The sequence below is a fragment of the Tupaia chinensis genome, unplaced genomic scaffold (genome assembly GCF_000334495.1).
Source record: "Tupaia chinensis unplaced genomic scaffold, TupChi_1.0 Scaffold000076_1, whole genome shotgun sequence".
NCBI lineage: Eukaryota > Metazoa > Chordata > Mammalia > Scandentia > Tupaiidae > Tupaia > Tupaia belangeri.
The window spans coordinates 1,286,048-1,301,939 of NW_006159536.1; the positions used below are offsets into that span (position 1 = coordinate 1,286,048).

General features: G+C 41.4%; 1 protein-coding gene across 3 annotated transcripts in view; it reads left to right on the top strand.

Annotated features, from left to right (window-relative positions):
• The window catches only part of KLF7 (KLF transcription factor 7), a 108,163-nt gene that overhangs the window by 38,425 nt on the left and 53,846 nt on the right, over positions 1 to 15,892 (top strand). For 2 of the 3 annotated variants that reach the window (XM_027768403.1, XM_027768404.1), the window contains one exon: positions 14,385 to 15,021. In XM_027768403.1, coding sequence (XP_027624204.1) covers positions 14,385 to 15,021 — 637 coding nt within the window. The remainder of the gene's footprint in view (positions 1 to 14,384; positions 15,022 to 15,892) is intronic. The other variant, XM_006142447.3, reaches the window with a different exon arrangement.

Below are 15,892 nucleotides of genomic sequence, written 5' to 3' on the forward strand. Positions count from 1 at the left end.
CTAGGTAGTTTACTGCAAGGAGGAGGGGTAGTCTCAGAAAGGGAGACTTTAACCTGATGCCTAGGTCAGGTTCTTTTCACCAACACAAATCAGAGTTGAAAATAGCACTTTGTCTACTCGCCTTTATTGCTTTTTCTTCCTGGTAGTTTCTGGAGGCCAGAAGAGACAAGAGGAAGTGGCAGAAAGTATGAGACAGTCTCTGGGGGACAAGGAGATGGCTTTTACTTCATACCCATGAGAGGACTTCAGAAAGTTTGTGGAAAAATGGGATCAAAGCATACATTTATTTTGATGCAAAAATTAAAAAAAAACACACATAATTTTTTCAAAATATGCATATGCCATTAACTTTTTGAAGGCCTTTGTACACTCAGAGATGCCACATGATCCTAAATTTGCCTCTCATTTTTGAATACTACATCAATTTGACCCAGATAGCATTGGAAAAGTTTTTTTCAAATGAAAAGTATTGAAGAGACAAGATAGCACCCCTTGTTAAACCTTGAAATACTGTAGAGTACTCTACAAGAAATGCTGGTAGTCAATGCATGCACATGGTTTCTGATGTTTTTTCGGTGAAGAAAAAGTAATTTTGGAACTTCATTCTATTCTTGGACCCCTGCCTATCCAGCATTGTGATTTCTGTTAATTTTTCAATTGGGTTTTTTGTTTAAGAGTCACTTCATTCACTCACTCACTCACTCACTAATTCATCTGACAAATGCACGAGGCAAGATGCAAATGAGGCAGAGGTCTGGGTAGATTTGAGAAGCCCTCATTCTAATGAAGTTTATATTTTAGAAGCTACTAAGGCTGATATCCATGAAGAAGCAGGAAATTAAAGTTTTATAGCATCCTGTAAACTTGGATTATTGAGTGTCTTAGGCCTTATGCTAGAGGTCCCTGTACAGAACACATTCCAAAGACTACCTTCGCCCGGAGTCTCCAAATCCCCTTCTTTTCACCACACAGATGATAAAAGAGCCCGCATCACTTCCTCTGAGCCCATTCTGAAGGAACGTTTCTTATATTTTGGTCTTAACCATTCTGTTATAACCCATTTATTCCTCTTAGGTCATTGGGAAAGTTAGGACCTCTTTTTCTATGCAAAAATGCATCATGACTTTTCCGACAACCCCATAGTTCCTCGTATACTTGTCCATGACGTCATGAAACTCCAATCTAATAAGTCCCTTAGAAGTTCAGCCCATTCTGGGGCCAGCAGTTAGCGTAATGGCCATGTCGCTGGACTCCCATGTAGTTGACTGCAGTTTGAGTCCCGGACCCAGTGGCTTAAAACTCACGCCAGGCACATGTGCTTGTGTGCCCAAGATCCCGAGAGGAGAATGGAGGAGAAGGGATTGCGGCGTGGCCATTTCCCCTGGGGGGTGATTTCTTGCTTTCTGTCTCTCTCTCTCTGTCTGGTGAGCACACACGCCCTATAGCAAAAAAAAACTTCTCAATTAAAAAAAGAAGTTCAGCCCATTCTCTTAGTAGATGAGGAAACTGAGGCCAGTGAGGTTAACCTCATTCAGCTATCACCAGGGCTGATCATCTCAATTCAGCATCCCCTGCTAACTTAAACTTGACACATCTGCTTGGAAAGGTAACGAACATATTTCTAGTTACGTGATAGTTACACAGTACATAGTGTGTGCCAGCCCTACGCCAAGCCCTTGATCGAACTCGCCCAGCACCACTGTGTGAAAGGAACTGTCAGCCCATTTTACAGATGGGGAGACTGAGGCACAGAGGTTTACGTAATTCCACCCTGGATGATTGAACCCGGAGGTTTTGCCTCCCGCCAGTCTAGCGTCAGGGGCAGTGTTCTCAACACCCGACTCTGCTGCCTCTGGATATCAACAGGCCAGTCTGTCCCCATGACAGGGCCAAGTAGCACGGTGGCATACCCATGTATCCGCCTTCGTATTTGGAGAAGTCAATTTCAAATATCTCAAAATAAGTTACAGTCCAACCGCTCCTGTCAGGAAAAAACACCTTAGGGTTTGAGATTATTATGTTTCTGGTGGTCATTTTACCCAGTCGGAGGAGTAGAACAAATACTTGCCTTAGTGCCCTACATTGTCCTAACATTCCACAGTGAAAGTTCCAAAAAGCTCTAAGTTTTGAAAATATTCTCTGTGATGACTAAATTGTAACTGCCACTGGGGCCCAAATGGGCTTTGAACCGGTTGTCCTGGGGAAACTCAAGCTGTGAGTGGGGGGCGGGGAGAAGAGTGAGAGTGAGTGTTGTGCAAACGTGCAACTGTGCCGTGGAGCAAAAGTGATTGTGCATGTATATGGATTTTTCTTTTTTTTAATGGGGAGTGGGTGAAGGGTGTATTTAGTTAACTGAGAAGGATATAACAATGTTCCAGGGAGTCAATGAAATGAGTTTGCTTTTAAAAAAACAAAACAAAAAGTACAACCCCAGCCTGAGTCAGCCTGTGTGAGTGATTTGGGAGAGGAAGGGGAGATGATGTCATTGGTTCGGTATGTTCCCATCTTGGCCACTGAGTGTAAAGGGGCCCAGGGAGTTTGAGAAGAGAGAGAGAGAGTGTGTGAGGGGGTGTGAGTGTGTGTGTGTGTGTGTGTGTGTGCGTGTTCAGAGTTACTGGGCACGGTGGGGGTGGTGCATAAGAGCCGGTTGTAAAACAGGATTAATAACCCCTTGTCAGACCTTTCCCTGTTACTGTGTTTTTCAGTAATTTTGGTTTGAATGAGGGCTCTCTAGTCAATTAATGTTTATTTGTTTCCTTTGGCAAGACCCGTTGGGGGAAGGGATGAGACTAGTGAGTTTCGAATTTTTGTTTTGATTTTGCATTTTGGAAGAAGAGGCGAGTAATGTGAGTTTGGGTTTTCAGTGGTGCCCCCTCCCCCCACTAAGAGGCAGGAGGCAAGACAGGGCCAGCTGGTGCCTTGAACTGAGACAGGTGCAGAGGCTGTGGGGGGTGGGGAGCCAAGAATAATTACAGGTTTCTGAAGCATCAGGCCCAGCCCGACACAAGTGCGCTCGTCAAGAAAACTGTTCTTTATGGAAAATTAATGATGAAGCTGAAAGACCGTCAATGCCATTGTTTTTCCTGGGAAGCCATCACTCCTTAGAAAGAAGGCCTGGTCCTAGTGCTCTCTTGAGGAACTGGGATAGAATTCTCTCTTCTGTGTAGAGACTGGTTGACCCTGCATAGAGCTCCGGTGGCTTTTCCTTTAGGATTAGCTCTTCCGCATTTTTGCTTTTTTTTTTTTTTAAAGCATGTACACTTGCCTGAGAGAGAAACCAAGAGGAGAGAGAGAGAGAGGGAAAAAGCACCCTCTGGGATGACCATGCTGCAGTCCTTCTCAGCTCTTCTGTTGGGATTTGGGACATGCATGCATACATGCCTGCTGTGTTTTTCAAGCCTCTGGGTCCAGGACTCAAACTGCACAGTTGGCTCTGTGGGATCCAGTGGCCTTGGCCCGCATGCCACCTGGCTGACCCACTTTTTCCTTTTCAGATCTCACTTTCAGTACAGATCTGGCCCTTTGCTCTTACTAGTAGTATCAGTCAGATTACTTTTAACTAATAAAAAAATGAATTTCATTTTGACCATATGAGCGTAATGACGGAAGCAGAGATATCGAATGAAATTTACATTCAAGCTATGAAGGAACAAATGAGATTTCCACCTACCTGTGTCAGCCAAAATGGCAGCTTAGTTAGGAGATATGGGATAGCTGACATAAGTACCTTATATGATCCAAGCTACACATGATCAGTGGTATTTCTTGATCACTCAGAAGTTGGCCAAGAAATAGAAGTGACCAAAGAATAGCAGAGTGACTCTCTTATTAAAGACCAGCTGTAATTTTGAGGAGAGGTTAGACCAATAAACTTCAGTATGTTCTTAGAAAGCAACATCTGGAAAATAATATTGAACCAGGTAAGGAAGACCTGTCTGTGGCTTGGTTGTCTTGTCCCTAGTGGATACTGTTATTGCGAGGATCCCAGACATGAACAAGGGACATGAATTTCCAAGTTGTCAGAGGTGCAGTGACTCCAGTGCTTTTTTATTTTTATTTTTTGATAAGGTTTTTGCCATAGGGCATGTATGCTCACCAGGGAAAGGGAAAAGTGAAAGAGAAATCCCCCACCCCGGGGGATGGCCACATTGCAATCCCTTCCCCTCTCGGGATTATGAACATGTACCCATACACACCTGATATGATTTTTCAAGCCACTGGTCCAGGACTTGAACCATGTCGGCCATATGGGAGTCCAACACCTTATCCACCACTCCACCTGCTCTTCCCACCCAGTGCTTTTTTTTCTGGGAGTGTAAAACCTAGACTGCAGCTCCCAGCTTTGCCCAGTTTATGTGACCGTAAAGCTTTCTTCAACATTTAACTTGGGTTTGAGTTGTTTGGGGAATTTCTTTTATGCACTACAGCTAAGGAATTCTTGGAAGATGAAAGGGGCATTCTAGGCTGCTTTGCATCATGTGCCTGGGGAAAGTAATTTCAAAGACATCACCCTTTCCCCAGGCCTTTAATCTTGTCTTCTTCCTTTCCAATCTCCCCAAGGAAAAATACACAAACAAATATTTTCTTTGTATGTTGAAACTAGTTTGGAGAGGAGAAACATTGGAAAGGTTTTGATAGAAATTTTCCAACTCTCATGTTTGTTTAGAATTAAATTAATTTTCACAGTATTGTCTTTCAGAATTTACAAATTACTAGAGGGAAATATTTAATTTGGTTTCAGCTTTAGCTACCAGTTGAAGTGAGAAGCAGTTGAAAGGATGCGATCTTACATTGATTGTAATACATGGTTATTTTGTGGAGTTCAGCATTTCTGACAGTAACGTGTAATGCCGTTGTACCTCTGGGGTGTGCTATTGATGTGGGTTCTTTTTTTTTTTTTTAAAAAAAACTTAGTAGCTAAAAAATGCAGCATGAGATTTTCACTTATACTGTATACTTGCTTACCTGTAAGTATTTCCTAGGCAAAATTTATTCTCTCTTAACCCTAATGTTTTGTGATCATGAAAGTCAAGAAAAAGCAGACATTTGATTAAAATCTTAGGAATCACTTTCTGGGTCTTAAAGATTAATTCTTGGCACTGGTTCATACATCCTTTTTGTAATGAGATAGGTTCAATGTTACCATCCTCTTCCTCTATCCCACTTTAAATGGTTGAAATCAGGAAGACAATAAAGTTCAAGGACATGGCATCTGAGGGCGGCATGGGTCTACTGAGTTTATTAACCATGTTGCGTCCCCCCTTCCCTCCAGCCCTTGAAAAAGATGGTACCAGATCCCTCTGGTCATGCTTTCTACTCCCTTCCCCGTCCTTTCAACTCTGACCTAATTCCAAAAGACTAGAAATGTGTCAGAACCATTAGATCATTCTTTGAAGGGAGAAAATCGCTAAGTTCCCATCAATACCGATCTTTGTGATCCTACAGTTTTTCAAGCTGGTTTCAGGAGCCCAAGGAATCAGTCTTTTTTTTTAACTAAAAAATGTGAAATGTAAGCACATCTTATAAGTTAAAAAAGAATGAGCATTTTAGAAGATGGCTTGAAAGAGGAAGGTTCAATTTCCTTCCTGTCTATCAGTAGCTTGTTTTATGTCATTCTGAATTGCCATTCTGGGATGTGTGTGAAGATTTCAGAACACAAAGAAATAACTGAGTTCCAGGACTGTCCCATCAGAAAGATCAGGGGTTCCTGACCCTCTTTCTTTTTATCTTTTTTGTTTCTTTTTTTTTTTAATCTTTTTTTTTTTGCCATAGGATACATGCACTTGCTGGAGAGAGAGTGGACAGAGAGAGTGGACACAGAGAGACAGTGGACAGTGAAAAGGAAAGTGAGAAATCAGTCCATGAGGGGAATGACCACACCACAACCCCTTTTTCATTCTCCTCTTGGGATTTTAGATACACAAGCATATGTATCTGCCATGATTTTCAAGCCACTGAGTCCAAGACTCAAACCAGGGTCAGCCATGTGGGAGTCCAGTGCCTTAGCCGTCATACCACCTGCTGGTCCCTGTTTCTCTCTTTCTTGTTCTTCAGACTCTTTGGGGACTGTGACACTATGGTTAACAGCACGTGACAAAAACACACACAGTAAATGTCAGGAAGGGGTTCCCAAGGGCAGTCAAGTGCAGTTCACCTGTGCGTACAATTACCAGGGTGCACATTCTTTCTGGAAACCAAAGCTCACCCTTTCCTCTCTGGAAACATCATTATCACCATCATCACCATCATCACAAGGTCTGCTCTCAGAGGAAGCATGACTCTGCAAGTTTCCTCCAAGTGAAAACTGCACTTCCTTATCTATTTGCATCTATATCCTTTCCTTGATTTGTTTTATCTCATTTTTTTTTAAACCTAGGCCCTTTTAGGTGAGATAGGTGGAATAATTAGGATCGAAAACAGTTGGCTAAAGAAATCACAGAAGACTGACGCTCGATTAGAAAGCTAGGTGGTCGTAGTGGCTTTTTATTTGATAGACTCTGTATTATTCCAGAAAAGGTCATTAGCCAAAGTATAACCTCAAAACTTTTTATGTTTTGACTTACCAACTTGCATATACACACATAGATCCAAAGACTCCAAACCCTTACTCCTAATAGCACAATAACTGAGTGGTGGAAAAACTACTGTACCAATCACTTTGTCTTATGTTCAAATGAAGAGACACAGAAATAGAGCACTTTCTGTGTACTGAACACTTGGTTTGAAAAGGGGTGGCACTAGGAGCCGATGATCGAGTCTGCCCCCACTAAACATGTTTCTGAGTATAGCAGAATCAAGGAATAGGGCTCGTGAGGTGAGTCTAGCTCATTTTTTTTCAAAGTCCTTACTACTCTCCATCATTTCACACACTTAGACATCTCTGCCATGTGAGATAACAGAAAGAGAGGTTTAGCTCCAAATGATTAACTTTACTATTTGAGAAGCACATAGGAAGATGTCCACTGATTTTAAAATCATAACTTGTTTTTTTAGGTTTTCTCTATAGTGTGTTTGTGTGTGTGTGTGTGTGTGTGTGTGTGTGTGCTTGCTAGAGAGAGGTAGAGAAAGAATGGAAGTGAGAAATTACTCTTCTAAAGGGGAGTGAGAAATCATCCCCGGAGGGAATGACCATGTTGCATTCTCTACCCCTCCATTCTCTTCTCAAGATTTTGGGCACTTGCACCTATGCATCTGGTATGATTTTCAAACTGCTGGGTCTGGGACTTGAACCTTGGAGTCAGCTATATGGGATCTAGCACCTTCGCCACTATGCCACCTGCTGGCCCTAAAATCATAATCTTAATAAACCAGACATCCCCCCCAATCTGCATACTCTTTGCTTCATTTTGGAAATACCATTTAATTTTCCAGGGTTGAAGAGGAGTATCTCTTATTGATAGTTCTTGGCTGTCAGATCTTTTCTTCAGTTTTTTTTAGACCAGACTTCCTGAAGAGAATAGACTTTATGTTGAACTTTGAATGAAGAAGCGATTTGTAGGAGGAAAAGTGAAAGATTGTTTCATGAGGGACAGTAAAGAGAAGAAAAAAAGTGAAGGACACTCTTTAGGAAAGGGTGGTAGAGGAAATGGTAAGAGTGATAGGAGATGTTTGGAATCCCCGATTGGCAAGTTGCACGTCACTTCTGATGAGCTAAGGATGGGTTGGACAAAATCCATTTGGTAACTTTGGCATCATGGTCGTACATGAATAAATGTCTTACATTTTCTTGAGCCTATGGTAGTAACCACCTCTTGCCAGCAGCAGGGAGATTTTGGTAAATTTAATATGAACGATCTTCAAAAAGTTCTTGGAAAATGTGCATTATTAATTAAAAAAAGATGTATTAATTTTTTTGGTACCAGAATAAACCTGTACTTTAATTCCATTTTTCTATGAATTCTTTGAAGTCCCCTCATACGTGCTGCAAGAGTTGAATTATCCTGCTTTTATTTAACTCTTTCCTCTGGAACCCATCATAGAAATAGTATGGCAGCAATATGTTTGAAATCTTTTATTTTTTTAACAAGGTCTTGGATTATTACTTTTAATAAGCATGCTTCAACAAGTAAGAAGGCTATGAAAAACATGAAGAGAATATTTAAAAAGGCTCTGGAGTGATCATTTCAAAACCAATTTTAGGTACTATTTATTAGGAAACTAGGAGAAGCCATGCATTTCAAAGTTAAGATATCAGAGTCTTCACAAAGCTCATTTGTGACTCATAAATATAGAAGAATATCATTGCGCTTGGGAACATATTCTTCCCATTGCTGGCTGTAATGGGTTTTTCAGGGGTTGGAGGTTGAACCAATGGCTCAAGCCTTATATTATATTATTGAGTCGGGCTGAGGGAAGCCTCATCTCTCCAAGGGGACATACCAGACAGGCATACTTTTTGTCGTTAAGCTGACATTTGTGGACTCAGGTTTGGAGGTTGCTGGCTAGAGTGTCATTGGAACAGAGTAAATCTCTTACTTTGGTGTAGAAACATTTGAACTCTATATCTAAATTTACAGTCCAAAGATGCTTCTAATTTGATGATAGTTTTTTCTCTCTCTCTCATTTCTTTTCTCTCTTTTTTGAAATTATTTTAGACATACAGAAAATTATGAAAAGAGTACATAGAGTTCTATTGCACAAATTTCCCTAGTGTTACCTAACCATAGCACCATCAGAACCATGAAACTATCACTGCTGCAATACCTGTAGCTTATCTGTGCAATTCATTTGAGTTACATTATTTTTCCAACCAATGTCCTCTTCGTGGTCCAGCAGCCAGGACAGAATCTATTGTGTTCAGTTGTCATACCTCCTTTCTCCTCTAATCTGTGGTATTTTCTCATTATTCCTTTGTTCTTCACACTTTTAAGGACTACTGGCCAATTATTTTGTAGATGGTCCTCAATTTGGATTTGTCTGATATTTTCTCATGATTAGATTGAGGTTATGCATTTTTGGAAGGAAAATGATAGAATAATGTACTAATTTCAGCATGTCGTACCAAGGGGACTTGTTATCAATATCACTCAAGGCTCAGCCTCTGAGGCACAATTGGTAGCATGCCAGACTGCAGAGCTGGAAGTCATGTGCTGATTGCAATTGAGTCCCTGGCCTTCTTGTCCTGAAAACACACTGGGTATATGTACATGTGCCTAGAATCCTGATGGGCAGGAGGACTGGAGAAGGAGATTGCAGCATGACCAAGCCCCATGGAGAGTGCTTCTCTCTCTCATGCATGTACACACATTCTATCATGAATAAAAAAGAATGTGGGGACCAGCAGGTGGTGTGGTGGTTGGGATACTGGACTCTCACTTGGCCAACTGCGGTTCGAGTCCTGGACCTGGCAGCTTGCTTTCTCACTTTATCCCTCTCTCTGTCTCTGATGATTACAGCAAGTTAAAAATTATAAATAAATAAATGTATATCACTTATTATTGGTGCTGCCAACTTTGATCACATGGTTATGATGATGATGTCTGTCAGGTTTCTTTGCTATAAAATTCTTTCTCTGTTTCTGATTAACAAGTATCTTATTAGGAGGGATACTTCAGACTAGGCAGATAGCTAGTTTCTCATCATACTTTCATCTACTTATTTTAACACCTTTGCTTTTTTTTTTAGGAATTATTGAATTTAATTAATTTATTTAAATTTGACCAGAGAGGGACAGAGTGAGAGAGAGCGAGAGAAATGGAAAGTGAGAAAGCAAGTCACCAGGTCCAGGACTTGAGCCATGGTCGGCCATGTGGGAGTCCAGTGCCCACAACCACCATGCCACCTACTGGCCCTTGCCAGCAGGTTTTTAATTCCAATCACTAGTACTTAGTTGTTTCCCTAATGGCAATTTTCTATGTCCATCATTCCTTCTGTTTATTCATTGTACTTTTACTGTGAAGAGGAGCTGACCCTTTCCCATCTGTTTACTTATTTATTTAATGATTTATTTATATCAGCATGGATTCATAGATATTTATTTTATCCTATGAGTTATAGTACATTATTTATTTTTATTGCTTAAATTATCGGGATGTGGCCATTGAGTTTGCCTTTAAGTTGCCTCTTGAGTCTTTTAGACGTACCTCCTTTTGAGAACTTTCTTGCCTTTTGGTACAGGAAGATATTCTAGTCTCATCTCTTCTTTGCTGTGGCCCTACACACAACTATGACTCCAAGGAACCCTGGTGTCCCGTTTGTGGAATAGTACTTAGAAACTAATGTGCATATGCTAAATATACTCATTTCTACTGGGTCTTTGCTTGTAGTAGGCTCTCTTAGTGGACAGTTAGGAAATATATCTCTGTATATGTACACATGTGTATGCATGCTTATTTCTCTGTATATGCTTGTGTGTGGTGTGTGTGCATATTAAAGTATATGAGGATATACTAATACCTAAATTCCAATGAAACATCTTGGATATTTCTTAAGAGAATTCTTATAATCATTTACAAAAAATATTGGAAACAAACTTTCTCTTTGGCTTGGAAATAATCTAATATTAAAATCCTCCTAGGGGCCGGGTGGTGATACAGTCATAACACAACTGTACCCACTGGGGAAAGGTCCTGGGTTCACATCCCAGACTCCCTTGAGCAATGGCAGGTGTGCACCCATGTGCTGGTGACTGGGTCAGCTCAGAGGATGGATCGTGGCCTGGAGACATTGTTGGGGGTACTTCTCTCTCTTTCTCGCTGAAAAAATAAATACACACTTAAAAAACTTCTCTTCATCCTTTGCATTTTAATCTCCACACTTTTGACAAGAAAATCTTTAGACCCTTCACCCAGTTTACAATTGACAAAATCTCCTTTATCTAAAGTTTATTTCCAACAGATCTTATAAAAAGTGAATTTCTCAAGACAAAAATGATTTCATTTTATTTTATTTTTGGAAAGGTTTTTGCTATAGGGTGCGTGCACTCCAGACAGACAGAAAGAGTCAGGGAGAGACAGAAAGTGAGAAATCAGCCCCCAAGGGGGGATGGCCACGCCACAATCCCTTCTCCTCCTTTCTCCTCTTGGGATCTTGGGCACACACGCACACGTGCCCGGCATGAGTTTAAGCCACCAGGTTTGGGACACGAACTGCAGTCAAGTACGTGGGAGTCCAGTGACATAGCCATGATGCTAACTGCTGGTCCTCCAAGACAAAAATTACTCCATAGTGATTTATGGAGTCACCACATCCTGATGGGTACTCATGCTTCTCTAATTCTCAGAAAAGATAAGAGTGTGTTGCATCAGGATCGCAAGTTACACCCTCTCTGAAGGGGTCCAGAGTTTCCCACATTTTCTGATTGAGGTCTCTCCATCTTTAGATCATAAGAATGACTTATGTGCTCCAGGGATTCAAACCGGGCATACCGGGAAAGTTAGTTTTTAAGCCTCCTGGAAGAACATGTAAATGCATTTAGAATATTTCATCTCACAGCTCTGAATATGAAGAGGTCTGAGCCTCAAAACAATCATAACAATTTCTTAGTGACTTTCAAATCTTTGAACTGGAAAGTATGTAAGGGGACAGGGCACACAAAGTTCCATATATACACAGTGGTGACTGGGTATATGACAAAGTCATTGTGTGGGAGACAGGCAACTACCTCAAGGACACTTCTAACCCATGATTCAGCTGATTTTTACCTGAACTTAGTTCTGTCTCAAAGATTTGATTCTGCTCGTTGGGCAAAACTCAAGAAGCACTATATTGTGTTCTCAAAGACATGTGCAAGTATTAGTGGTCATTTCTAAGATTGCAAGTCTCAGCATGGCCCACAGTAGGGGTCAGAAGATAGCATTTGAGGAGTCGAGGAGGTGGAATGATCAAAATAATAGTATAAAGTTGGTTTTTTGCTTGACAGACAGTATGCACCTGTTGAGTACCAGGCCCTGTGCGTCGTTAAGTGATGGTTAAAAGGGAGGGGGAGGTTTAAGGGAGGCTTCAGGAGTAGGGCTTGATCATTCAGAAGTGAATTGACTGGAGCTAAAACTGAGAGTTTCACTGTTGATAAGAAAGAAATAATAACTTCTAGCAATAAGAGACAAAAAGGAAGGGGACGTTTTTGCGATATGGAATTCGGAAAAGGGGCAAAGCTCTAGACCTGAGAAGGTGGTAGTATTGGTTTCTAATAGAAAGTGGTAGGAAGCTACTGAGCCAGAACTATTAATTAATCAATAAGTAAAACAAATTAAAACTTACCTTTTCAATAAGTGTTTCTTGATTAATACCTCCATAGTCTAGAGCAGAGAATTGATTGTCCTGTCATCCTCCATGAACTTGTCACCACCTTTTATACTGTGTTATCTACTTGGTATCATGTTGCTTTATAAATTTGCATCAGCTCCACCTATAGCACTTGAGTCTGTTACTGTGTCTTCTCTTCCTGCTACACAGAAAGCCTCCCACCCTGCTGTGAACACAGTGGTTGAATAAACACTTGGGATGTGCTGAATGAAGATTGGAACCATTCATTAGTTCACACCGTTGAAAATCAGCAGTGATGCCCCAAGCTGATTCATAGTTAGAAATCTGGTTTTCTTATTCAGTAATACAGAGTTTTACCAGCAATCTGATTAAAAACCGTTCTTTTGAAATGTCACCAAAATAATCCTGACAGATCCGACATAACTAGGTGTGCCATTAAAATACATTTTTTAAATTTTTTAAATTTAGTTTTTTATTTTAATTTACATTCAATCACATTTATTTTTATAGCGTACTACATTGTTTTTTCCAGCATGAATACCATGCATATTAGTCAAGATAAAGACATTACTATAAACATTATCATCAGCAAATAGCTTTTCATTTTCTTGTCAGTTAAACATACTTTTAAAATTTTTTCCTCCCCGTTCCCCTCCCTCCCTCTATTACCCATTCGCATATTGCCCCATCCTTACTTTCTCTTGTATCTAACATTGCCCTTCCTTCTTCTATACCTTCCAAACTTTCACTTTCTGCTATAGAGCCTAGACAATAGGTATCTGTTGAGTGGGGGACATACAAAGTCTGCCTTTCATAGTCTGATTCTAGGCTTTTATTCTGTTAAAGACTATGAAAATACATTCTTAACAGAATAAAAGCCTAGAATCAGAACACTGGTTGAAAACATAGAAGCTTTGTGAAGACAGTGGATTCGGAGCTAGTGGCATTTTAAATTTGCCATCAGTGTTCCTTTGTTGAAACCTAGAAGATAAAGCAAATTGAGCTAATGGTACAAGTATTATACAAGGTTATGTAATAGTAGGATTTTTAAGTTTGGATAAACTAAGTGTCTACTTTTGCTATAAAAGCGCTTTTACCATTTTATAAAAACATGAGCAGCATTGATGAAGATTTATTGAAACTGACCTTTTTGGTTCTTCTTTCTTTAACAGATAAATTTTTTTAAATAATTATTTTGTTGAACTTTGTTTTATTTATTTATTTATTTATTTATTTATTTTAATTTGACAAGGAGGGATGGAGAGAGAGAGAAAGTGAGAGAGAAAGAAAGTGAGAAAGCAAGCTAGCAGGTCTGGGACTCGAACCATGGTTGGCCATGTTGGAGTCCAGTGCTCTTAACCACCACACCACCTCCTGGCCCCCAGATAAAAATCTTATGCCAAGATATATTGGTATTTATCTTTGATAAGTTCAAATATTTGTGTTTGAATTCATTTTATCGTGTAGCAAATGATGCTAAACCATTGTAATGGGCTTCATACACCTGGCTAGAAAGTATGTAGCAAATGTATTTTTAATGACTTGCTATAAACAATATGGTCTTGTCCTGTGTATAAAGGGGTTTGTAATAAGCATTCTTTAGAAAAAATTCCTGCTTTTTTAGGAATCCATGCCTAAGACAGGGCTGGCTGTTGGTTGATTGTGCCAAAGGCCACCTCTTACTTTGAGTGGCCATGGTTTGTTCTCTAAAGCAAGGTGGAAATTGACTTATTTTTGTGCCTTCCTCAAATGTCTTTTGAAAAATGAGGTTGGACTATGGGAAGTCTTGTCTTGGTATGGAAACTTGCCTGTCTCTATTTGCTTCTTGCCTACATAGAAACTCTAGGGATGGTTGGAGCATCTTATCCACCGACATAGACTGAAGGCAGGAAATCACTTTATCATTTAATGTTCTATGAGATCTTGAAGGTGTAAGGTAGTCCTTCTGGGACTCTCATTCTGTTTTAGCTTGTAGTGGTCGAAATCGTATGATGTGACTCTTATGAACCCTTCAGAAGTATTGTGAGAATAAAGAGCAGACCTTTCAGCAAGAGCATTTCAGACACCAGCCATGAAACCATTGTCTCAGAACCTTTCCCCTCTGCCTGTCAAGCCGAGGCCTCTTGATGTACTTTGCCTCTGATAGCTTGTTTCTCTCCCTCCCTCCTTCCTCTCTGCAGACATGCCTTGAGTTGGAACGCTACCTACAGACGGAGCCCAGGAGGATCTCGGAGACCTTCGGTGAGGACCTGGACTGTTTCCTCCATGCTTCTCCCCCACCTTGTATCGAGGAAAGCTTCCGGCGCTTAGACCCCCTACTGCTCCCCGTGGAAGCGACCATCTGCGAGAAGAGCTCAGCAGTGGACATTTTGCTCTCACGGGACAAGTTGCTATCGGAGACCTGCCTCAGCCTCCAGCCAACCAGCTCTTCTCTAGACAGCTACACAGCCGTCAACCAGGCCCAGCTCAACGCAGTGACCTCATTAACGCCCCCGTCGTCCCCTGAGCTCAGCCGCCATCTGGTCAAAACCTCACAGACTCTCTCAGCCGTGGATGGCACGGTGACATTGAAACTGGTGGCCAAGAAGGCTGCACTCAGCTCAGTCAAGGTGGGAGGGGTGGGGGCAACCGCAGCAGCAGCCGTGGCGGCAGCTGGGGCAGTTAAGAGTGTACAGAGCGACAGTGAACAAGGAGGGGTAGGGGCCGAAGCATGCCCCGAAAACAAGAAGAGGGTCCACCGCTGTCAGTTTAACGGGTGCCGGAAAGTTTATACAAAAAGCTCCCACTTAAAGGCCCACCAGAGGACTCACACAGGTAGTGGTACAAGTTGGCCGCACGTGGTTTCTTCTTTTCCCTCCTTTAGCCTCGTGGTGGGAAGGGCTTCTCTTTGTACTGAGAAGCAGCATCCATGCTAACAAGGAGGTGACAGAGAGGCAGGAGGGCTTTGGGGGATAGAGGAGGGGCAGGGGAGAAGCAGAATGACTCACTTGTTACCTTCAGATACCTTCAGATCTCAGGATGTCCCAAGTATAGGACACAGGATTGCCCTTTGCTGGCTGTGAGCTGCTTCCAGAGGCAATGCCAGCCACAGCGTAGAATCAGATAGTTCTGAGGATGGCTGACAGGGGCTCTGGTAGTGTGACTCACAGCCGTACGTGATACAACTTGTCACTTTACTGACACGTCTCATTGTTTTGTGGGTGTAGCTCTGCAGTTTTGATCCACACTGGACGCTGGGGGTGGGGGTGCATTTGGAAGCACTCACAGTTAAACAAGGTAGCTGGGATGTCCCTGAAACAGCATCCCTGATTTTTCATCAAAGTCACCAACAGCAGGAGGGTTTCAGAGTTCATTAGATGTGATCATTCTATAATTAATTGGCATCTCCTCTTTTGCATTGTTCTCTGGCGCGTGCTTTATGGAGAGATGGCAGAATTGCTTTTTAATGAGCTTGTTACTGAGAAGTTGCTAAAGTGATTACATTGCTATGTGTGTGGTAAGGGCGGGTGGGGAAAGGATGGAGACTGTACATTTTACTCAGGACTTCGGTAGTGGCTCGAAGGAATCATATTGATCTTTTGAGCAATGGGATAATTTGGAAGAGGGAGTTTTAAACAGAAAAGAGATTGGCATTTTCCTAGAAACTGGTCTTTGTTCTCTGCTTTGAGCTAGGAGCTTAAGGGGTGGT